Below are 25,075 nucleotides of genomic sequence, written 5' to 3' on the forward strand. Positions count from 1 at the left end.
ACTGTGAAGCAGCCCAACCCAGATGACACAAGTTTATTATCTCCCTGAGAGCTAGGCCTCAGACTTGGAGCCTGGTGGGGTTTTCTCTCTTTGGTACCAGCACATTATGTTCCTTGGGATCAGATCCTGACTACATGAGGCGGGGCTTGGGATCAGCTAAGTTTGGGGCAGAACAGGTCAGGGCTGGAGCCTACAAGTAGCCAGAGACCACCCACAGTGCATTTTTTCCAAGCCACTTGCGGTTCATCATTTCCTCCTCAGCTCCCAGGCTGCAGCTCTGTGAATAACCCTCCTCCTCCCCACCCAAGCTTTCCTAATATCCTTCATTCCATCCTGACCCTAGCCCCTGTCCCTTCTCCACATTTTTGATGCACACCAGGCCAAATTGCAGATGAAGAGGGAGATCCCTTATTTGGCCTCCCAACATCTTTTTTTAAAAGGTAAAAACGCAGCCACGAGGAGAGGGAATTAAATCCTGCCCCCCTTGCCATTTTCCTGATTGAAATTCCCCTTCCTGAACTGCTGTTAGCCCCAGGAGGGGAAAGCAATGGGCACAGTGTAGGTACTTGTGTTCCTACTGGGACTAGAAGTAAGTTTGGGGGACAATTTTGATCAGGGAAGTGGCACTGGAGGAAGGGTTAAGCCACCTTTCCTCAGTGTGATGGTCCAGATCTGGTTTTTGCATTCTCCTGTGCCTTCTTTTCAGCTTAAAAAGATGTCTGGAAATCCAGTTATGGATCTCCCATGTCACATGTACTTTTGCATTCAAATCCAATTCAGAGCTTTTTGCTGCCTGATGTTATCCAAAAACATTGTGGGGGGATGATAAAGACATAGAATAAGCAATGCTGGGTCCACTTAGCTCCCTACCCACTGGGAAACATTTCCTCGATTTGCCAGCCAAGGACTCTTTGCACATGCAATTGCAGGAGATTTGGGTGGAAGTAGTTGAAGACTAAGTGGCTAGTGACCCTGTGCAAGCATACTCTGTGTTTCCCTGCCACTGAATTTCAGGAGAAGGTTGGACCTCTTTTAAAGATCATCTTGCTATGGGACCCCCGATCAGCTTCCGTGGAGCACCTGTGTTTGCTGGAACTCCATTTGGAAAGTGCAGATGCCATTCAAAGTTATGCTACCCGTAAGCATATCGGCATCTGTTAGCTAGAAGCTAACAGCATGAAACTCAGCACCTGGTAGTCAGAGGAGTAGCATAGACATGGAGGCTCAGGTTTGGGCTGTTTATTTGGGCTATAGCAGTGAGATCTGCAACAAAATGTTTTATTTCAGATTTTAAAAATATATTTCATTACAGGTTTGGTTTATTTAAAAATTGGAGCCCTTTTTAGTTCAATATTTCAGATGCTCTCAGCAGAGACAGTCAATGACATTTGCTGCCAACTCAGAATGGAGCCTGGCTGGTATCTCTGGTTTTGATTTCTCACCAATCTTCGTAGAATATTACTGATCTAAATGGCAGGTTGCTCTGAACCACAATGCCATTTCTCTTGTGGCCTCAGACACATAGTCGGGTTGGGTGATATTTTTCCTGCACACTTGTGTGAGCCCTTCTCACTGTCTCTGGGTGTGTACTTGCATGAGAAACTGTGTCATGTGAGTCAGGAGCTCATACATCTTAACCATGGCAACTTCTCCAATCTGAGAACTTTTGAAAAATGTGCTTTCCAGATTGCAGATGTTCTCTTGCAGCCAAGATCCATGAACTCTTGGCTTATATTGCATGCTTGCTCACATGAGCACGCACTCCTGAGCTGCTGAACTAGCCCTCAGTTTTTTTCTCCCCTTTGGCTTCTGATGTGAGATTTTGTACAACTCTTGTTTATTAGATGGAAACAAAAAATCGTGTTCACATCTCTTTGTGTTTGGAACACTGGCACACAGTATGTATCCATCTCAGCTTACTTTAACATGAACAAAGGCAAACCACATTAAGAGATTAATTTGGAAGGCATGTGTGAAACTTTATGGGCAGAATTCCATTTTCAATCCCCCTTTGCTGGTTCTAAGAAACGGATTTCCATGGGAAATCTATCTGCTTGTTCAAATTTTAGTTAGCCGTGTAAGCACTCTGTCATTCTTTCAATATTATCAATTACTTGTTTCTGTTGAAACACCCTCATTGTTTTTGTGCACATGTGCATCACACACAGTTGCACTGAATCATGGGTTTTGTAGTCTCAAGGCCGGGGTGGGGCAGCCTCTCATTAACGGGCAGTTCCTATACCTGCCATTGTATGTGATGAGGCGCCAGCCAGAACTCTTTCTGCTCCAGGAGTGGAAAATATGGGTGGGATTCAACTCACGAGCTCTGCCAGCAGAAGCCTATGCAAAGACTTCTGTTAGTGCAACAAGACTTCCTCCTCTCCTTGCCCTGTGCCCTCCCAAATTGGCTCTGCAGAGGTTCAGGGTAACCCCTGGAATAGCACACATGAAACAACAGGGCAGATTGTTCCATCAGGCAAGCAGAAATCCTTGCACTGATGGAGCAATAGGTTTAGCGTGATGTTGAAGTCCTCTCTGAGACCCCCAAATAAAAATTGCTAGGTAGGCTGGCCCCACTCTTTAAAATAACCTGGTAGGCAAATTCCACCCCTGTTTTGTCCCTGTTCCTCTGCTGGATTACCTTCCTCCACTGCCAACTGTGGGACAAACTTAAAAGTCCTGCTGGTCACAAGAGATGGGGAAAAGAATGAGCTTCATTCATGGAAGAAGTCAGGAGATGTAACAGCTGCAGCTGCCAGTTAATGCATGGTGGTTGTTAAAGGATGGAGGAGAAGAGCAGCAAATCAATTATTCTGGAGTAGATGCCTGTACAAAGTTATTGGTTTTGTGCAGAAATCCATTCCTTACTTTTTTCCACCTCAAAGTAGACTGTTGGTGGGCACTGCAGAGTTGTTTCTTGTTCTGCATGCTAGCTATGAAGCTGTTCTTTCTATGGTAGGCAGCAGATCCCTAGGAAAGGAGTGTGTTATACTGCAGGAGCAGGGAAAGGTCTTCATCTTCCCCCAGTTTCCTTCTTGTCCTCATCCCAACATAACTACAGAACTACAGATGCATTAAGTTGCTGTTGAAGTACTTGTGCTGGCTGGCTGTGGTCTTAGTTCCACTCTGGCCAATCAGCTCCCACTGGGTTCAGGCTAAGCCTGCATCCAAAACAGGGAGTAGCCTGTGTTGTACTCAGTTGTACAACTTCAGACTGGTGGTGAGGAAATAACATTTTTGAATGTTTCCTATGCTGTTTTGTGTGGCTTTAAAAAAAAGAACATCCCCGCAAGTAGAAAATTTGCTCAGCAGCAGTCTAGGCTACCTTTCTCTGTGTAAGGAATTTAAAAAGAAACAGGGAGGGGCATTGAAAATAGTAGATGACCCTCGGGGTCCCTTCCAACTCTACAATTCTAACTCATTTGAAATCTGTTTCATATAAAATGGAACTGTACATGCAGGCCTCATTCTGTTGCATGTGTCAATAGAATTTCACTCTATAGGTGGGATTCTACTTTGATTTTGCACATCTAACTGCAATGTAGGCATGCTGTGTGAGGATTCCCAAACTCCTACATTCTGTCTTGGTGCTCCCTGAAACTAGTCTTTGTTGGCAGTGGGTTGCTGGTGACATTTAGAGAGGGACAAGAGATTGCTTACAGATGCTCGGCTCCCAAGGTCACATTTTCCATCACTGAATTTCTGTGTGCAAATGGGATGGCAGGAAAACAAGCCTCCCCCGCACCTCCCCATCATGCCCAGTTGCCATCCCAGCATGTGGCTGCTAATGTGGGAAGGTAATGTGGAAATCCCATTGAATGCTTTGCTTGGACAGGGAATGGGAACGGGGTGGGGGGTGGGAAGAGAACAGCAGAGCGGAGACAATAAGTCCATTGGGAGCATTGTCAGCCGGAAGCGGGATCTTAGAACTAGGTCAAAGGAGCATGGGAGATGGGACAGAGTTGTGGCTTCTCTAGGGTCAGAGATTCCATGTGTTCCCATCCCAATGCAGGAGGCAAAAAGAATTTGGTGGAAAAGGACGGAATGGACAAACTATGGCGTACTAGAATTCCCCACACAGTTCCCAGCAAAGGTTAGAAAATTTGTTCAGGGAGAGAAACCATTTTTCAACCTCCAAGGAAATCTTTCTGCAGCCTCCTCACCCATCCCAAACATTGTGGAAGGTATTCTCAGAAGTGGGGGTGGTGCATGCGAAACCTCCAGTTCACTTGCTACAAGGTCCCTTAAAAAAGACAAACATTAAAAAATGCTTGCATGAGATTCTTCAAGTGAAACAGACCTTCTTGTCAGTATGCAAAGCACACAATTGTACCAGACTTAATTTTGAAGGGGGGGGGGGAAAGAAATGGTAGGACCTTCCCTCCTTGACAAACTGCCCCAGACGGCTTTTTATTACCACACTGAGTGATTGAGGGGAGGTGTTTAATTTCCATAACCAATTTATTAGCTTTTAAGGAGCCACAAGGCTCTTTGTGGTATTCAGTTCCAGAGCCATGAGAGGTGCCCGAGCTGAAGTCTGCCAGCTAGGATGTGGTTCTCTGCCAGGCCCTTTACTGATGGATGGAAGCTGTGCATAGATTGCCAGTGCACTCCGCATATGCTCAAATGCATTCCTTCCTTTAATGTAGCTTGGCTTTTTCCTGGCTCAGTCCTGGCTTCTTTGCAAAGGAGGGGAAGAGAATGGACACGACCCCTCCTTTGCCTCCCCCTCTTCCTCTTTTAAAAATGGCTCTGTAACCCTGGGAGACAGCCTTGCTCTCTTTTGCCCCTGGACCAATGTACGCACATAGGCTAGCCTAGAAGTATGCATGCGTGAAACACATGCAGAATTTGCTTCTGTAATAAATGCCCAGGCCTCCTCACAGGGCACCTTCCTGCTTTCCCAGACTTAGATGGACCTGATGCACTTGTGCTCTGCTTTCCTTTGGTTGTGTGGGCAATATAACACTCATCCTTCTCTATACAGGCCCCCAGAGGAGGGTAGTGGTTAAGAGCATGAACTATGAGCTCTCAAATCCTTCACTTCCATACCCTCCAACATTTCTCCGATGAAAATAGGGACATCCCATTCAAAGATTATAATTTTATTATTTATACCCCAGCTGCTCTGGGCGGCTTCCAACACATATAAAAACATACTAAAACATCAAACATTAAAAACCTTCCCTATACAGTGGTACCTCGGTTTATGAACACAATTGGTTCTGGAAGCCTGTTCATAAACTGAAGCGTTCATAAACTGAAGCAAACTTTCCCATTGAAAGTAATGGAAAGTGGATTAATCTGTTCCAGACGGTCCGCGGAGTACTTAAACTGAAGCGAACTTTCCTATTGAAAGTAATGGAAAGTGGATTAATCCGTTCCAGATGGGTCCGTGGAGTACTCAACCTGAAGCGTACTTAACCTGAAGCATGGGTGTAATTGGTTCCCGAAGTCTGTTCATAAACTGAAGCGTTCATAAACTGAAGCAAACTTTCCCATTGAAAGTAATGGAAAGTGAATTAATGCGTTCCAGATGGGTCCGCGGCGTTCGTAAACCGAAAATTCGTAAACCGAGGTGTTCATAAACCGAGGTTCCACTGTACTGTACTGTACAGTGGTGCCTCGCTAGACAAATTTAATTCGTTCCACGGGTCTTTTCTTATAACGAAAAATTCGTCTAGCGAATCCCATAGGAATGCATTGAATTTTTTTGGATTTTTTTTTACCCATAGGAATGCATTAATTGAATTTCAATGCATTCCTATGGGAAACCACGATTCGCTAGACAAATTTTTCATAAAACGAATTCGTCTAGCGAGGCAACCTCCGCTCGAAAAATCCTTTCGTTAAGCGGAAATTTTGTTAAGCAGGGCATTCGTTAAGCGAGGCACCACTGTACTGGCTGCCAGCCTCCAAGCCATGCCCCAGAGTGATAGTAGGTCTGGGACATTGTGGTGAATGCAAAATGCTGCCCACACAGTCGGTGCTGCCATTTGCAGAAGCTCTGCTACTGCCACTGCTGTTGAGAATAACAGATAATGGACATGCAAGCCTTCAATGTGGCAGCTAATAGGCCATCAACACTACCGTTGCTGGGCTGACATGGTCTGCAAGTTATCCATATTAAAAGTATGACATTCTGTTTAGATTCCTCAGTTTATTGGAATTTGAAGGCATGTTGCCACATGGCATATTTTAGGAATAAGATGCATTTCTCCCCATTCACCCAGCCCCCGCAAGTCACATCTGCCATGAGCTGAGTGCATGCAAGCCATCAGCCCATCTGCACAGCAGACGGAGATGATGGAAGAGCTGGCATGGCAAGGCGATGGTGCTCTGAGCCATGCTGTTCTGCTAGACTTGGCATGGCTTTGTTGTTGTTGGGGAATGATGGTCTCTAATGTGGAATAAGGTCATCTTAAGAACAAAAGAAGAGCCCTCCTGGATCAGGGCAAAGGCCAATCTAGTTCACCATCCATTTCTTCTCAATGACCCATCAGAGGTTTTTCGGAAGCTGAGATGCAGGACCTCTGTGCAACAGCACTCTCCTGGTTCATGATTCCCAGTGTCTTCAGAGGCATACTGCTTTTGACAGGGGAGGTAGATGATGATGATGATGATGATGATGATATTAATTTATATCCCGCCCCTTCCCCAGTCTGAAACTTAAGGAAGCTTACACAGATAAAATAGAACAAGATAAAAAGACAGAAAAGACCATCATAAAAATGTAATTAAATGCTAATAGAATTAAAATACTATGTTGTTTGTTGTTTAGTTGTGTCCGACTCTTCATGACCCCATGGACCAGAGAACACCAGGCACTCCTGTCTTCCACTGCCTCCCACAGTTTGGTCAGACTCATGTTGGTGGCTTCGAGAACACTGTCCTCTGTCGTCCCCTTCTCCTTGTGCCCTCAATCTTTCCCAACATCGGTCTTTTCCAGGGAGTCTTCTCTTCTCATGAGGTGGCCTCAGCTTCACGATCTGTCTTTCCAGTGAGCACTCAGGGCTGATTTCCTTCAGAATGGATAGGTTTGATCTTCTTGCAGTCCATGGGACTCCCAAGAGTCTCCCCCAGCACCATAATTCAAAAGCATCAATTCTTCGATGATCAGCCTTCTTTATGGTCCAGCTCTCACTTCCATACATCACTACTGGGAAAACCATAGCTTTAACTATATGGACCTTTCTGGCAAGGTGATGTCTCTGCTTTTTTTTTTAAAGATGCTGTCTAGGTTTGTCATTGCTTTTCTCCCAAGAAGCAGGTGTCTTTTAATTTCGTGACTGCTGTCACCATCTGCGGTGATCATGGAACCCAAGAAAGTAAAATCTCTCACTGCCTCCATTTCTTCCCCTTCTATTTGCCAGGAGGTGATGGGACCAGTGGCCATGATCTTAGGTTTTTTGATGTTGAGCTTCAGACCATATTTTGCGCTCTCCTCTTTTCACCCTCATTAAAAGGTTCTTTAATTCCTCCTCACTTTCTGCCATCAAGGTTGTGTCATCAGCATATCTGAGGTTGTTGATATTTCTTCCGGCAATCTTATTTCCAATTTGGGATTCATCCATTCCAGCCTTTCGCATGATGAATTCTGCATATAAGTTAAATAAGCAGGGAGACAATATACAGCCTTGTTGTACTCCTTTCCCAATTTTGAACCAATTTGTTATTCCATATCCAGTTCTAACTGTAGCTTCTTGTCCCACATAGAGATTTCTCAGGAGACAAGTGAGATGATCAGGCACTCCCATTTCTTTAAGAACTTGCCATAGTTTGCTGTGGTTGACACAGTCAAATGCTTTTGCGTAGCCAATGAAGCAGAAATATATGTTTTTCTGGAACTCTCTTGCTTTTTCCATAATCCAGCGCATGTTTGCAATTTGGTCTCTGGTTCCTCTGCCCCTTTGAAATCCAGCTTGCACTTCTGGGAGTTCTCAGTCCACATACTGCTTAAGCCTGCCTTGTAGAATTTTAATCATAACGTTGCTAGCATGTGAAATGAGCGCAATTGGAGCAATCTTTGGCACTGCCCTTCTTTGGGATTGGACAAAATATTATAAAAAGTGCCATTAAAATCCACAGACAATAACAATAATAAAACACACACATCACCGCACCAGCCCTTTCCTCAAAAATAGTCCGTTCCCAAAGGCCTGTTGGAATAGAAAGGTTTTTACCCACTGGCGGAAGGACAGCAAAGAGGGAACCAGTGTAACTTCTCTAGGAAGGAAATTCCAAAATCTGGGAGCAGCCACCAAGAAGATCTTCTGCCACTGATCTTTCATGATTTTGTCTAATTCTTTTTTAAAGCCACTCAGCTTGGTGGCCATCATGACTTTGGATGAAACTTCAAGAGATACCTAAAATGCTGGTGCTGCTTTGGGACAAATACTGTCTGCTTGTGTGTTTGCTTCTGTATCTCTAAATGGCTATGTGTAATAGTAAATAAATGCAAATTATTAGGAAGACAATATGTGTTTTTACAAAGTTAGTATGGGTGCTCCCCATACAGAGGACTCTAAAGGTGGTGGGGAGGAATCTCCTGTTTTTCCAGCACCAAATCAAAAGCCCAAAATGTTTCCGGTGCACTCAGAAGTTTTTGGAGTTTAGCTCCCTTTAGCTCCGGACAGCATGGTCAGTGGTCAAGGATGATGGGAGAAGTATAAAATGTAAGAGAGGTATGAAAAGAGTTTCAGTTCCCATGGTGTCCAAACACTTTTTTTTTATCCCACACCTACCTCTCGCTAACCAGGTGCTATTGTTTTCAACAAACACATCATCTTTATGGTGTGTGGCAAGGCTCTCTTGTTACATAGAAGAAAGGTGACCTGTCTGGGCACAAAGCTGGTGACTGCCCTTACTTTCCCCCCAGATATGACTTTGTATTGTGGGCAAGTGGTAACTGTGTCCTGTTCTTCCCTTCCAGATGGCCTTGTGGATGTGCTCCAGGCATTTGGTGTGCGAGAGGGCAAAAATGGGGTCTCTATCGCTGCTGGTATCTGCACCCAGAGAAATGGCTCTGATGAAAGTGACCTTGCCTTCCGCCTAGAGAACCAGACATATTTCAGCGCCCCAACCAAGCAGCTCTTTCCTGGTAATGGTGGTGCACGAAAACTCATTGGATTGTGTATTGCATCAAAGCTGATGGGCAGGCTCTGAGCCTTTTTTGTAAAAAAATTAATTAAATTTTCAAAAGTTTAACATATATTTCAGTACATGAATTTGTATTTTTCCCTCTTCCCACCCCATTTTCTCCCCATCTGCTGCGCAATACCTTCTATTTCTTATACCATCACTTCAATACTGCTTTCTCTAATTCCTTCCCACCTTCTCACTTTCATGATGCATTGCTTTCCTCCCTTGCAGATGGCTCTTTCCCAGTGGACTTCTCAATACTGGCTACTCTGAGAGCTGTCAAAGGAAGCCAGTCGTTCTTGCTCTCTGTATATGATGAGCGGGGAGTACAGCAACTTGGTGTCGAGATTGGACGGTCTCCGGTCTTCCTCTATGAAGACCAGCTTGGCCACCCAGTGCCTGAGGACTATCCTCACTTTCGCCGAGTCAACTTGGCTGATGGCAAGTGAGTTGGGATCAGTGGGGTGGGAAGAAACCACTGAAAGTGGTTATCTGATTTGGGCTCACCTGCACACAACTGAAAGACCAGTTTAGGTCTACAGTGTCTTATATATTTCCCAAGAGCTGATGGTTGTACAATGAAAGTCTCATGGGGAAGGGCCACAGCTCAGTGGGTAGAGCATCTGCCTTGCACAAAGAAAGCTCTTGCTTCAACCTCCAGCATCTCCAGGGCTAGGAATATCTCCAGTTTGAAACATGGAGAGCCACTACCAGTCCATGCAGACAATACTGAGCTAGATGGACTAGTGGTCTGACTCAGTAAAGGCAGCTTTGTATGCTTCTATCATATTCCCTTGTGCACACATTCCCATTGGCCTCTCGGGTCAAACAGGTTTTGCCACTTATCAAAACATTTTAAAAATCCTTGAACAGAGATAAGAAGAATGAGTGGACACACCCCACCTCTGTGGACACACCCCAGGCACACACATACACAGATTTTCCCTAAGCCCTTAATATACCACTTTCTAAGGATGGGGAACCTGTGGTCCTCTAGCTGTTGCTGGTCTTCAGCTTCCATCAGCTGGAGTCAGTATGGCTGATGGTCACAGCTGATGGGAGTTGTCATCCAGCAACATCTGGAGGTTCACAAGTTCCCCACATCCTCTTTAACTCTTTGCTTTGATAATTCCTTGTTAAATGCCATTGGTGAGACATTTCTGCTCATCTCCATCCCATGATTCTCGTATCCCATATCTGTTCCTGTGGTCTTCTTCTCCAATTACACCATTCCTTTTGGTATGTGTGAAGTAGTGCATAAAGTATTGGGTTTGGTCATTCCAGACATTTGTTCACCTTATTCCAGGGCCATTAATTTTACTGGATAGTCTTAGCCAGTTCTTTATCACATACTCTGTCCACCCAGCCTACCTCTTGGGGATGTTGTGGAGATAAATGAGATGTGAACTTTTAAATGACATGGAAGCGATTATCAGTGGAGATCTTCAGTCCAAGATTTAGCCGACTAGTTCAAATCCATATATCAAAGGGGTGGTGTATTGGATAGATTTTGGACTGTGAAGAGCTGGGTTCAAATTCCCACTTGTACATTAAAAAATAAACTCGCCGTGTGGTCTTGGGCAAGTCACTATCTCTCACCCTAGTCTACTTTATAGGATAAAATGGATAACCGCACATGTGCTTTCCTGAGTTCCTTGGGAAGAGGGTGGGATACAAATAAAATGAATTTTAAGATGTGAGAAACAACCCTTATTAATGTGAAAATTCAATGATGCCTCTTTTCTCCTCCTGGATCATATTCCCACAGCTTCTTTTATGCCAACAGCAAATAACACTGTTTCCAGTCTCATTCTCTTGGCGCCTCTGGGTCTGTTTCACATCCACTTGAACTATACATGGTGATGTCAGCCCCGCACCTTCCAGTCAGGTGAAAGTCAGTCCACTCTACTGTCAGATGAGAGTATGATCTAGGTCCCTAGTGCCCTGTTTCCAGGCACCTTATTTATCCCACTTAATACCCACCTTTCTGACCTGTACCATTCCTTGGCAGGTGGCATCGCATTGCTCTGAGTGTGGAAGGTGGGAATGTATCTTTGAGTATTGACTGTGAAGACCCTGCAATACTTCCCCTAAAGCGAGGCATGCAGCCAATTGTCAGTGTTGATGGTGCCACTTTGCTTGCGGCTCGCCGGCCGGATGAAGATGTTTTTGAGGTAGGAAAGATCATTCAGAAGTCTCAAGTGCTTTCTTTGATCATTTCATGCACCTCTCAAGAGTATATCAGTCAGTTAGATAGGCTATTTGCCTACAGATGTCTTCGCAAACAAAACTCTAGTCAGGATGCATGACCCACCAAACATCTGGCCTTATGTATGTGCCAGCTTTGTTTCTTATGGGAGTTACTGAATCCAGAACTCTCTGGACCCAATTCTAGTCATGCCACCTTCTTCCGTGGGTCTGGCAGGAGGCTGGCTGGACTTTGGGCTTGGAAAATCACAGGGCCAGATATTTATAGTGCCACAAATCTTATAGAATCCAGATGACATTTTCTGCCCTAACAGCCACCTTGGCACCCTCTGAAATGTAAATTGATGTTGGAGCATGGAAAAGCAATGACTGTATGGTTGAGGGAGTTCAGCAGAGCCTGCCTTTGTATGCCTGTACTGGCTGCCGGATTTATGTTACAATCTTTCTTATGGAGCTTCACTTTATTGGGGTCACAATGAGAAAGTTAGATCATCGTACCATGGTCCTATTGCGACTGTGGCAGGGAAACTTCTGGTATGGATTGCCTGAGCTCATGAGATGACACAGAATATTGTCTGCAAACATTTCAGCTACTCAGGAATGTTTGCTGTCAGGATCAAATGAAGAAAGGGGACAGTTGTCAGTCTGGCTGGGATTAAAACCTCACGTAGGCCTTATGACTGGAAAGAGGTCCCAAGAGGTAGTGAAGCTAACGGACAGGGAGCCCAAAGACAATGTAAGTGATGGAAGGGTGCACAATAGGCAGCAAAAATGGCTTGTCTGTTAGGGCAGAACTGCAGCAAAAGCCTCTGGGCATGTCATGGCTGCTTACTGGGAGGAGGAGTAAGGCAGCAACAAGATCAGGGCTGTGTGGGCAAACAGGTGGGAGCGCTGGGTTGACTCTACTGATGTGACTGCATATTCCCAACCTGGCTGTTGCTTCACCCGTCCTCCTCCCAGTAAATAGCAGCAACACTTCTGCTGGGAGGCCATTAATGTGCTTCCATTCAACAAAGTGAGCCACTATGGATAGGCAGAAGCAGGAACCTAAAAAGGGTAGGGGAAGAAGGCATGAGGAGAAGGCAGAGAAGAGGAGGCGGTATCTATCGGCTGAGAGGAGATTCTGCACTTTTGTGGAATGCATGCCCATGTATTTTACCTTTTCCAAAAAAAAGAAGTGGAAATAAAGTTTTAAAAGGAAAACCACAAAGGCAGAGGGCCTTCTTGTTAGCGATGCCCTCCTTGTGGAATGCCCTCCTGTCAGATGTCAAGGACATAAAGAATTACACAACATTTAGAATACATGTGAAGGCAGCCCGGTATTGGGAAGTTTTTAATGTTTGATTTTTTAAAAATTATGTTTTTAGATATGCTGTAAGCTGCCCAGACTGACGGGGGAAACCCAGCCAGATGGGTGGGGAATAATAATAATAATTATTATTATTCAAGTGCTCCAGATGTTTTTCATCTGAAGAGAACATCCCCAACCTCGCCCTAGGGATTCCCGAATCTGGACGGGACAACGCTGGCCCTTTTCTAATGGTCTCCAGAAGCAGAGAAAAACCCCAGCCGCCTCCTACATTCTTCCCCCAGGCACAAAATGTCAGAGGGCAGAAGGTCTTTGAAGGCATCTGGGCCGGGTCCTGGGGGTGGCCAAGAACAAGCACTTCTTGTAGTGGCTCTCAGGAAACCTTGGCCTAGAGCCATTAGCCTCTGGGGAGTTGGGTGGCAGCGATGGAGTGCCTGGAAGGTTTTGATGTGGCCATTTTGGACTGTGGGGAACTGTCTGTTGGGTAGCGATGTGGTGGGAGGGCTCACTGAAACTCTCTCTCTCTCTCTCTCTCTCTCTCTCTCTCTGTGTGTGTGTGTGTGTGTGTGTGTGTGTGTGTGTGTGTAAGGAACCAGGAGGAATGTTCCAAAGCTACATTGTATGCATGTTCTGTCACACTTCTCACATAATCCTCTCTCCTACCTCCAGCAAGGAATGCAGCTAATCTTCCTGAAGCAGATCAGAGTGCTCCAGGCAAAAGCACTGAAGCGAAGGGTGGGCTTGAGACGAACAGCAGGGCAAGAAGCGCAGGGACTATAGTTTCACGAGCAGTCACTATTCTGCCTCCTGTCAAATTCCATTCTAGTTAAGTGAAAGGGCACTCTGGGGCTCTCGTTCCTTGCTCCAGCCCTGCAGTTAAAACCACTCCACACAGCAATCATGCTCATGGCTGCAACAATGGCATTTTTCCATAGTAGGGTTCCGGTTTCCGCCGGCAGGAATGGCGGACCTGTTTTCCATCCCTCTGACCTTCGTAAGGAATTTGGCGGTTGCTAGGGGAGTAAATGGCAACCCCCTACCCTCTCCGGGGGTTACGGAGAGGGGCCGCTGGCCCGCGATGCCCCCAGACCCACTCCGACTGTTTATGGAGTGGGGGGAGCTTGGGCTGAAAAGCACTTACGAGGGCCAGGACTCCCGGACGCTAATCTGCATGGCGGGGATTTCCATGGTTAAAGAAGATAATTAGGCTTAAATCTATGGACATACTTCAGAAGGAGGGGAAGAAGCGCTGTTTACTGCTGAGAAATCTATGCTGCTGAGGGAGAGGAGTTAAAGGCTGTATATCATCTGGAAGAAGGATTGATGGGGACGGAGCGATAAGGGAATGGAGTTTTATTTTTCTTCATATGAGTTACTTCGTACCTTCCCAGACGCGATGTCCTGGCTTGTTTGGAGTGAAAGAGAAGCAAAAGACTGTGTGAGTTGAACTTTATAAACTGTTGTTACTGAGCATATTTTTTAAAGATGTGGAGTTGCCGATGAGAAAAGCCCCCCCCCTAGTCGGACGGAAGGAGTCCTGGACGCGTTCGGAGGATTTATGAGCTGTGACGCACTTTGAATTGGAGCAGCGACCTGAAGCTAAGTTCAGCTATAGGGCAAGGAGATCCATTAATTTACCAAGAGTTTATGGTTTGATGTTTGGGTCTTCTGCCTGGAAAAGCTGTAAATTTTATAAAGATCGTTAATCTTCATGGCTATGAGAGAAAACGAAAGTGATTTGAGCTTTTTAAGATGGCGCTGCTTCGACGCAACAGGGAGCTCCAGACTAAGAAGATTTATGGGGAGGCTGGACTGATTAACCCACACAGGAGAAAGAACATTTGTGAAACCTTGTTTGATATTTATCTCAGCAGCTGGGAAACAATCGGTTGAAAGTGGAAAACATCTATGTGACTGTAAGGGGAAGATCTGGATTATTATGAACTTGGAGGACGATTTGAACTTTAGAAAAAAGACGGCAGTGGACGGTTGCGAGGAATCCCCAATTTCTTGAAGCATGGGAACCCAAATAAAAAATTCTTTAGACGATTTGGCATAACATTCGGTTTGATTGATATAAATAATGAATGTGATATAATTGGCTTTAATTGGAAAATTAATAAAATATTTTTTTTTAAAAAAATGGCATTTTTCCATAGTAAACAGAAAGTATGAAGGGCAGGTACACATTCCTGGATGTGTGGTGGATGAGGGCCAGAGATCCTTGGCCAATCGAGGCTCCTCAGCATGTGTTCACTGCCTGTTTCGGAATGCTTAATCAGAATTTATACTTTCTAAGGAAAAAATGGTTTTTTTAAAAGCCTCTGTTGCTAAAGACCTGCTTGTAATATCTGAATGACCCATTTGCAATATTAACCACCTTTCTGTAAGCAGCCAGCCTGAATGTGTGAGAGAGTAGGGTCTCCTTGTTCGACTTTTGGTGATGCAATTTTGGTGATTAAAATTCTTGGCTATCTCTGTAACCCTCCCTATCCCCAAGGCCACCCTAATTGGCTATTCTCCCCACAGAATAAATCTGGGAGGGGGTTATGCACAGAGGGTTCACAGCATGCTTTTCGCTAGACAGTAGCATATGAAAATGTGAAAGGATACTCTGCAGTTTGGCTGCAAGTAGACTGAATGAGCCGTGACATCAGTGAATGGGAACAGAATGCTAGGAGGTATTTTAGAAGTATGCCTTAGTAATTGTCCATTCACAGGGTCTTCAGTGTATATTTTCACAGAGCTGGGTAGGCAGATGTTCTCTCTGTGTGTGTATGTGTGCATATGTGATTCTATTTGTTTATGTGTCTGGGAATCTGGACACTTTCCCAGTCCTGGCAGCTCCTCCCTCCCTGTGACTTTTTGACCGAGGGGCTTCCTTTGCTTGATCTAGCCCTCTCTGTCCCTACCTGACCCTTGGGCCATGACTCACTCCCTTCCCCTGTGCTCTCCATCTTGCTGCTCGATTTCTCTTCCTTTCCTCCAAATGAATGTTGGGAGCACAGTAATTGTGGGTCCCAGCTGAGCAGGTGGGAGCAGGCGGTTCTGGGGGCTGTGCTGGAAACAGGCCCAATGGACATACTTTATGAGATGATTTATTGGGAGCATATGTTGCTTATGCACCAGGGCTGGCTGGGATCACACAGGCCCAGCGGAGGGAGAGGGGGGCATGTCCAGCTGCAACACAAAGCATGTTTGTGTACATGCACAGTCATAACAATTTGGCATACTCTGCTGTTGGCATTGCAGTCCCAGGCAAGAGAGAGAAAAAGAAAGAAGGAAAAAAGGACGATTTAACTTCTTTTAGTGCACTCTAAATTCCATTAATACATTAATAATAAGAGTGTTTCCATGTGCTGCTCTGGTTCGCCAGAAGCGGCTTAGTCATGCTGGCCGCATGACCTGGAAGCTGTACGCCGGCTCCCTCGGCCAATAAAGCGAGATGAGCATCGCAACCCCAGAGTCGGTCATGACTGAACCTAATGGTCAGGGGTCCCTTTACCTTAAGTTCCATTGGCATATATGCAGACTTTCAGGCTATACAGAGCTCTTTGCCAGGCTCCATCATTGGCTGGGTGCAAAGTTCTGTGTTGCCTAAATGTTTGCTGCCTGGAGCATGGTCCAAAGATAGTGAATCCAAGAGTGGACAGGAGATTAGTTGGGCTGATCAGAAGAGTCTGATATTCATGAAGCCAATTCTGTATGAACACTGGCAAGGAGGCCTGCTAAGAAAATATCCAAGACCAAGGTTGAATTGATGTGGACAGATGGAGACAGGACAGGGCTTCTAGCCAATTTGAAGGTTGGGCTGAGGACCAGACAGGGCCTGGGAGTGCCTGCATGGGCAGCAAACAATAGAGAAGGTCAACGTTTGACAATCCTTTAGGCTGGCTAACTGGCTGAGGCTGTGGCTTCTGGAATGGGAGGATCTGGGTTAGAGTTCTGTGAGGTGCGGTACCTAAAACAGCGTAGTTCTTTGGAGAAATGTTATGAGTTCTTATCCTTGCATGGCAGAGAGAGTGCAACCTCCTCCTAAGAGATGATGTGGTATTGTGGTTAAGAGCATGAATGGTTCTCACACCTCACCAAGTTCCAACTCACAGGGTGACCTTTTGTAAATAGTTCCAGTTAGGTAGCCGTGTTGGTCTGACGTAATCGAAACAAAATAATAAAAATCCTTCCAGTAGCACCTTAGAGACCAACTAAGTCCTTGGTATGAGCTTTCGTGTGCATGCACACTTCTTCAGATACTTTTGTAAATAATAAGGCTTCAGGCTCCCCTCTCCCAATTTTGTAACAGAGGGATTGTTATTCTGATCTTGAAGGTTGTTGTAAAGATTACTGAATGCCTTTGAGCATTTAGGGCAAGTTATATAATATAACACAGTTACTAGTTGTTGTAAGAGGAGACAGTCCAAGAGAATATACACATTTGCCTCATTTAATTGTCTCCACGGTCTTACCACATTCTCTTCTCACTGCGGTAGAAACATGCAGAAATGTGGCAGATGGTACATGCAAATGTATACACCTTGACAATGACTGCCTGTCCTTTCAGTGTGTGTGTGTGTGTGTGTGTGTTTGTACACATGGGCACATGTTTGCAACAAGATTCTGACATGCTGTGTTCCCTTCTCCCACTCCTGTCTTCCTTTCAGGGTGATCTCCAGCAGCTGCTGATTGTGCCGGATCCAGCAGCTGCAGCCCACTATTGTCAGCATTACATGCCTGATTGCGACAGAGAGCTCACCTACGTGTTGCATGCCCAGGATCCTGAAGAGGTAGGAGAGCAAAGTACAGGGGTTTCCTGTTTTCGTGACTATTACCCCCAGAGCTGAGCCAAATTTGGAGGCCTATATAGGAACTAGGGCTGGGGGAGATGTTTGATTAAGTCAGCATTTAAAGGCAAGCCTACAGTACTTAATTAACACTTTCTAGAACAATACATGGACTGAAAAACAGCCTCCGCCTCTGAATTTTGCAATGTACAGAAATGCATATACTAAGGTAAAGTGTGCATATAGACTATATTGATGAATGTAGCATGCAAAATGCTTTATGTTAGGGGAAATTGTATGCAAAAGTGTGTGTAGTAGGAAAAATCTGCACTTAAATGCTGCTAAATTTCCATGAACTTTTTTTGAGAATAATTCTCAAACTGATATGGAAATGTGGAGAACTGAACTTAAGATCTGAAAAGCAAGAAACAGGGAGAAATTTAAATCGGCCCTTTCACCCATCTGCCGATGCTCCCTGGCCTAGACAGTGAATAAAGGCTTCTCTGACCATGGAATTACTATGTGACTTATTAGGCTTGCTTAGTACCATGGAAGTTTCCCCTCCCCCATTCTTAAAAGCCAGGATTTTCTCCCAACCCTTAAGTTACTGTCTAACTGACTCCTCTCCTCCATCAGCACCTGCTTTCTGAGGCAGTTGCCCCACTCTGGCAAATGGTAGGGCCAGCACTGCTGGTTCCATAGGGGCAATATTGGTACTTGAGGTGGCAGAATTCCAGAGATGCTAGGCTGATTCAGAAAGCCTTCATACACATACAGAGCTGGATTCATCCAATGAGTCCTGCTAGGAGAAGCCCGTGGCCAGGACTTGGGAATGCTACAGCAAAGGCATATTCAGCCTGTGGTAGAGATGTGGAGACTGGCTTTTTTTTTGGGGGGGGGGGGTACATCATCATGCCTTGCTGAAACCTGGACCTGGCCACTGATGTGTTCCCCAGATATTGCTTGTCTTTTGCATTTATCACACACTGGCAAGGGTTGTGGGGGGTGGGGTGGAAGCAGTATGTGATGGGGGCTTGGTCAGGAAATATACAGCCACATATTTTTGTGTGATCAACTAAGGAAATCCCCAGGCTCTCAGCTTCAAAGCATGAGCATATATAAGCATCTGTAAATGGACTGAAGGATTCATGCAGCCTGACCTTTCAAGAGGGCTCATGGGGGCAGGGCGGGGGGAATTGATTGGAGGGAGTTATGGCAGCATGCTTAGAAATGTCAGTCAAAACATGGAGCAGAGCCTGCTGACTTCAGGGATGTGGGAGAGATAATAGACTCATAGACCTGTAGAGTTGGAAGGGACACCCGAGGGTCATCTAGTACAACCCCTGCAATGCATGAATCTTTTGTCCAAAGCGAGGCCCAAACCCACAAGATTAAGAGTCTCATGCTCAAACCAGCTGAGCTATTCTGAGTTATTAATCTGTCGTCTGGGGAAAGTGGATCTCCAGAACCAGGCTACACCCTTCCCATCATGATCAGAATGGCATCCGTCACTCTGGAGCTGCCTGTGGAATCAGTGCCCTGCTCTGCCTGGATCCTGTGTTGGAAAAGAACTCTGTGTGGAACACACACACCCCTTGCAGAAACTGCTTTTAGTTCCATTTGGTAAGCCCACAGCTAATAGGGCCAGCCATGAGCCTGGATCGTTCACTTGAGAGTTGATGGAGATTGCTTCTGCAGCCTGTGGGATGCAGTGGGCAAAATGGGGTTGACCCCAAAGGCATACAGCAGAGTCCTGGGCATGATGGAATGGAGGCGGAACGTGAGTATGTGGGCAGAAGGGGCACTGGTTACTGGATCGAGCCAGTCTTCCCCCCAAAGGCATCTTGGCCCCAAAGCAAGAAAGGGTTAGACTGCTGGGTGAAGGGTCTCTCTTCTGTGCGCATTTCCCATAGGGGGCTGGTGCCATGTTCCCCTCTGCCTACCTGTCTCTTGGGAATGGGTTCCTGGGGGTGGGAGGGTGGCATCTCTTGGTGTTCCGTGGGAATAGTGGAGTGCCTCTCTTCTTTCTCAAGTGTCTGCTTTCTCTCTCTTTCCCTCCCCCCATCCTTCATTGTTTCCTCCCCTTCTTCTGTCTTCTCCCTCCCCCCAATCCTGTGCAGAACATTCCCCGCAGGAAGGGCAAGAAGGGCAAGGGCAAGAGAAAGGGCAAGGGCAAGAGGAAAGGGAGAGGCAAGAAGAAGAGGAACAAGGAGTCGCCGGAGACGTCCTCGCTCACTCCGGCCCCTGGCCAGGTAGAGAGTGCAACTAACTGCCCTCTGCTGGCCTAATAACAAACAGCCTCTCCTGGCCTAACCCTCTGCCCACCTAACTGAGCTGTCCTGCCTAACCTGCCTAACTCGCAGCTTCTCTCCTGCTTTGTCCCATGCGGTTCTTGAGGCAGAACTGCCTGCTCAGTGCTTGCCTCCCCTGTCCACATGGCTGCCAGTTTGCTGTTGCTGCCCCTCCAGGGGCAACCATGAAAACCATGTTTAGCAGCCGCTGGCCTCGGGGGTCATGAATTCTAGGAGAGCTGGGAGTTCTGGGCTCACCTCCATGCTTCTGATTCCACTGGTGCCAGTTGGCCACAAAGCTCCTTTTTCTACAGACATGCAGGTGAGTTTACATGCCCGAGGACACGTTCTCCTCACCTGTGTGCCAGGTCATGTCTCCTATGGGTCTTCTCCTGATGTTCAACCATCAGTCATTTTCATTCATTTGCGTGGATGGGAAGCTGCAGTAGCCTCTTGGTAAATCAGAGAGAGTGTTCACATAGATATATGGCTGGCTTCATCATGGTCTGATGATACTGGCCTTTAAGAAGGCAGGCATGTTGAAATGTAAATAAAGAAATGTAGACTCAAGAAAATGGATTGCTTTGGACCTTGATATTTTGAATCGGTAATCAGTATCTCTTAAGACACTGTCCTGTAAGGCAGCCTAGATTTTTTTTAAAGTATATTTCCTAAAGGTTTACTTATACAACACAATATAGAAAAAAGTGCAGAAAGGAAAGGGACATACAGTAATAGGCATCCCCAAACTGCGGCCCTCCAGATGTTTTGGCCTATAACTCCCATGATCAGTGGTCAGGGATGATGGGACTTGTAGTCCAAAACATCTGGAGGGCCGAAGTTTGGGGATGCCTGGTATAGAACATCAGCTTAATTCAGAACATGGTGTTGATATTCTTTGTGTCCCTTTCTTTATAGTGCTTCCTCCATATCCTTTGTACTTCATCGCAAAAATAAAAATGTTCAGAAATGTATATATTTTTTTAAAAAAATCAAGGCTGCATAATATAACAATGTCAGAAGAGATACTGGTGATGTTTTAATGAATACCAATCAAAGAATGACACCATCAATTATTGGTCCGCCCTTGAACTTAGACCAGCTTTTCATTTGCAATATTTGGGGTGGGGATCCTGTGGCCCTGCAGATGTTGTTGCAGATGTAACTCCCACCAGCCTTAGTCATTGGTCATGTTGGCTGGGGCTGATGGGAGTTTTGGAGTCCAACAACAAGGACACTCCTCATGGAATTCACTGCAGTTCCAGTTTCCTTCCTAGGTTTTCTGAGGAAAACCTGAGTTTGCAACTCTGTCATGTGTAAAACAGCCTACAGAAGTGTTTCAGGTCAGTTAGACCCCCAAAGCTTTGATTCCCCCCCATGCTTAGGGGAGAGAAATGAGCATCATGTCTCCCCTCTATCCAATCCTTATGACATAGGTATGTCTTCCTGTGCCCATTGTATTCTCTTCCTGCATTTTGCTGCCCTCCTTCCTTCCTTCCATTACTGGCCCTTTTATGTCAGGGCAGTATCCAGAAACTTGTGAAATATGGGTCAGGGGGCTGCTGAGCTCATCCTGCCAGTGAGTCACTGTTGGCTTGGCGAGGAAGAACCATTTTCCTGCCAAATGGAGCAGTTGGCGGAGTTCCTCCCTCTGGGATCAGAACTCCAGCTGCTGGACTGCTCAGTACTGGCAAAGAAAAAGCATCTTTCCCTCTCTTCCCTTTCCCAACTTCTTCCCAGGAAAGAGCTGCCACCCACCTGCCCTTGCTTTTTGCCTTGACGTGGGCTTATCCCTCCCTTTAACCATTCCCCAAACGCTTGTCTATGAGCAAAGTCCAGGACTGCTGGGCAGTTTATCACAAATAGGCATTGGATACTTTTACACAACCTTTTGCCCCCCCCTTTAGCGTGGTCAACAAAAATGGATCCTTTGGATTTAGGCATGATCACCTAGTCTTACAAAGGCTGTGGAACACCCTGCTTCATCTTGAGACATCTTGGCAAAGTTCATTGAGCCTGCCAGAGGGCTTGCAAGTCTTGTTTGCCATTCCAAAATCAACTCATTCAAATTAAAAACTGCTCATGTTAACCTATAAAGACATACTGTGACTTGGAGTTGGAGAGGTGGCAGTACTGTTTTGGAGGTCTGAATATCAGGTGTTGTGGGGGGAGCTAATGCATGTAGGATGCTGGGAGGGGAAATTCTACCCTCTTCCCTCCCCCGGCCAAATTTGGGATCTGTCTGAGATTAAACTGCAAAACAGCAGTGCATTTTAAAAGAATTTGTTGCGATTATTTACTTATGCCTCATAATGACCCAAAATATAAACACTCCCGGGGAATAAACACATGGGAGATGAAATACATGACTCCATGCACTACTTTGTAAGTAGGGCTCTTGGGTTCTGTCTCCTTTCTTTTCCTCCTGCTTTCTCAGGCCAAACACGGTGGTGAATTAATTAATTAAACCATTTTTATCCAGCTCCCCAGCTGAAAAGATTCCAAGAGCAGCTTACATATAATCAATCGTGAACAAGACAATCTCTGCTTGCAGACTTACAACCTGAAAGGTGCAACACAAAAGGATGGGGAGGAAACAGCAAGGAAAGCAAATTTGGGCCAGAATTTTCAAAGTTACAAAGTAGTTATTACAATGGCCAGTTGGAATGGAAACAGTTTAAGGAGAAGAGGGACCAAAATGAGTGGATTTCTCAGCAGAGCTGATGGAATGGCCTTGGCTTCTTTCTCTTCCGTTGCTTCAGCCTAGCCTGATAGATTCGCCACAAATCGCATGTGCTATTCCATTCTGCTGCAGCCTCTTTTACTCCTTGATAGCAGTGGGCCTCAGCAAGAGTAAGAATGGATTGACCATGTTTCTTCATTTGATTGAGCAATGCCAGCTGGGTGTGAACCAGCATTCGCTGATGCACTTAAGTCCCGTGCAAAAATCACACTATGGGTGACCAGTGATCCATAGGTTGGGCAGCCATAGCTGGCATGTGAAACAGATGCACAGAAGCGATTCTGCCTCCCCCTCATGTCGCAGCTGTGCTTAGATTTCCAGATATGTAGGTTTTGCTGATAATGGAACATGCCTGAGCTCAAGAACAGTTAGGGCCGCTGTGTCTTGAGGTTTGGCTTTGAATTTCACCAGCCTCCAGGGGAGGTTTCAAATCTCAGTGTTGAAAGTGACAGACTATTTTGTGCTTGGCTTGAGAGCTTGTGCTGTTCATACCCCACTGGGCTCTTCCCTGCAGACATAATGCAAAGCCATGTTCTTGCTGTTACCTGGTGCTAGTAGCACCTGCAACTGCCCTACCAAACTTTATTCCCTTATCTGCTAGCAAGTAGCCTTTAGCTCTCAGGCTCCACCCTCTGGAATGCCAGTGCTTGAGCCCCCAGGAAACCTTAATGATAGGAGGCTTTAGGGAATGGTAGCTTATTATTTTACATTTTCGTCCCAACCAAACCCTATTGGCTCAGAAGCATGGCTGGCTCTAGTTGCTGTAACCTTTAACGTGCTGGGCTCCATTAGCCCTGGTGTTTTCCTTTCACCATGACTGCCCTGGTTGGCTTTTGGCTGATGGCATATTTCTAACTCCTGGACAAATTGTACACTGCCATGCGCACACTGCTAGATATAGAGTAACAAATATATAACAGAACACCCAAAAAATTCTGAATTTAACATCTTATTTACCTTCTGCCACCCTCAAGTATGAGATTCCAACTCGAGCTACACCTACAAAGGCAGCTACTGAGTCCTGGGAAGAGAGTCCTGGAGTTATTACTGCAACCACTGTCACAGTTGGCTTTAACCTCACAGACAACTATGAGGTAAGAGGGCTTGGGGAAAGGACTATGCCAATCTTGGGAGAAGTGTTCTCTCTTTCCCAGTGGCCATAGAAAGTCTGAGACCTGGAATTCCCAAAAGATAGGAAGCGAATGTGGTGCTGTGGTTTAAGCACAGAGAAAGACAGCAAGTCTAGGTCAGAGCCAATTTTCATGAGTATTTTAGAAAGGGAGTACTTTGGTCTAATATATGCATTTAGAAAAAAAAAGCATGTGGTTCGGCCTCTCTGGGACTTTACCATGTTAAATTACAAATGGATCACCACACATTTGAAGGCTTGCCTTTGTTTTGTATTGTTGTATTATTATTATTATTATTATTATTATTATTATTATTACTACTACTACTACTACTATTACTATTACTATTACTATTTTAACCCACACCTCTAGGCACATGGAGAATAACATGTTAGAGAGAAGGAATCTTTTGGTCTATTCTTTTTGACAGTCTAGTTTTTGACATGCCAATATATTTTGATGTTAGTGGAACTTTCAGATGTTTAATTGCCTACCTATGTTATGAAGTCCTCTAGTTTCACAGACACTGTCCCCCTTGATTTTGCCTAACATGTAGATCAGCTTCTGTGAATCACAGAGGTCAAAAAGGCTGTCTACAGTCCCCATGATGCTGAGCAGTAATTGAACATAGTTTCTCCACCTCAGCAGTCCCTGCAGCCTGCTGCTTTCCATTCATACTATAAATAACATCCATGGCAGATACCTAAACTTTCCTTGAGAAACCTCAGAAGGAGATTCCACAACAATCCGTATCCTATTCCTGAATGAGCCTTATGGAATGTTCTTTCACTGACAGGTGATTAGAGTTCCAATCCACTGCTGGAACTTGAGTTGGATGTGTCTCCATCACAGTAGGGTTTGCACATGGCCAGTCATAGTTGAGTGATTAAATCTACTGGGAAAATGCAGCTGTAGTTTACTGCAGTTTCCCCAGGGATAATTGAAAGAGAGGATGTGGACAGTTCTAGGGTAGAGAGTACGGTATAACTATTGCTGTCTGGGGAAGAAATAATGGGATATTGTGTCCTTTTCAAGGGCAGCATTATTCAATAGAAGGAAAGGAGAGCTGTTAATTTTCTTTCTCAGCATGTGGGTAAAACAAAGAGGGACAGCAGGAGTTTAATCCTTGCAGACTGGCAGTGTAAACCACTGCTTACTGTAGAAATTAATGTGGGAGTAAACTCCTGCTGTTTGAAAACATGACATTTCCCTCTTAACATTTAACCTCAATTTACATTCCTGTAATTAAAAGCCATGGTCTCTTCTCTTGTTCCCCAGGCTATTTCACACATGGCACTGTCATTCTACCCAAAATGCTTGAGCAAGCCTTGTGCTCAAGTGCTACCCCACACACAACAGCCATGGAACTAGGGACTGTACACATGCAAATGTATACTTGTAGTCCTTGGTCATGCTAAATATTCCAAACAAAGGAGGGGAGCCCCAAAGGCCACTGTGACTGGATGCTCTCG

At 45.4% G+C, this 25,075-nt stretch overlaps 1 protein-coding gene across 3 annotated transcripts in view; it reads left to right on the top strand.

Annotated features, from left to right (window-relative positions):
* The window catches only part of LOC118077832 (uncharacterized), a 117,994-nt gene that overhangs the window by 18,946 nt on the left and 73,973 nt on the right, over positions 1–25,075 (top strand). The window contains exons 2-7 of one of the 3 annotated variants that reach the window (XM_035101564.3): positions 8,933–9,100; positions 9,373–9,586; positions 11,153–11,315; positions 17,320–17,442; positions 19,560–19,691; positions 23,448–23,567. In XM_035101564.3, coding sequence (XP_034957455.2) covers positions 8,933–9,100; positions 9,373–9,586; positions 11,153–11,315; positions 17,320–17,442; positions 19,560–19,691; positions 23,448–23,567 — 920 coding nt within the window. The remainder of the gene's footprint in view (positions 1–8,932; positions 9,101–9,372; positions 9,587–11,152; positions 11,316–17,319; positions 17,443–19,559; positions 19,692–23,447; positions 23,568–25,075) is intronic. The other 2 variants (XM_035101583.3, XM_088661229.1) reach the window with 2 other exon arrangements.

Source organism: Zootoca vivipara, chromosome 2, assembly GCF_965207765.1.
Source record: "Zootoca vivipara chromosome 2, rZooViv2.hap1.1, whole genome shotgun sequence".
NCBI classification, from domain to species: Eukaryota; Metazoa; Chordata; class Lepidosauria; order Squamata; family Lacertidae; genus Zootoca; species Zootoca vivipara.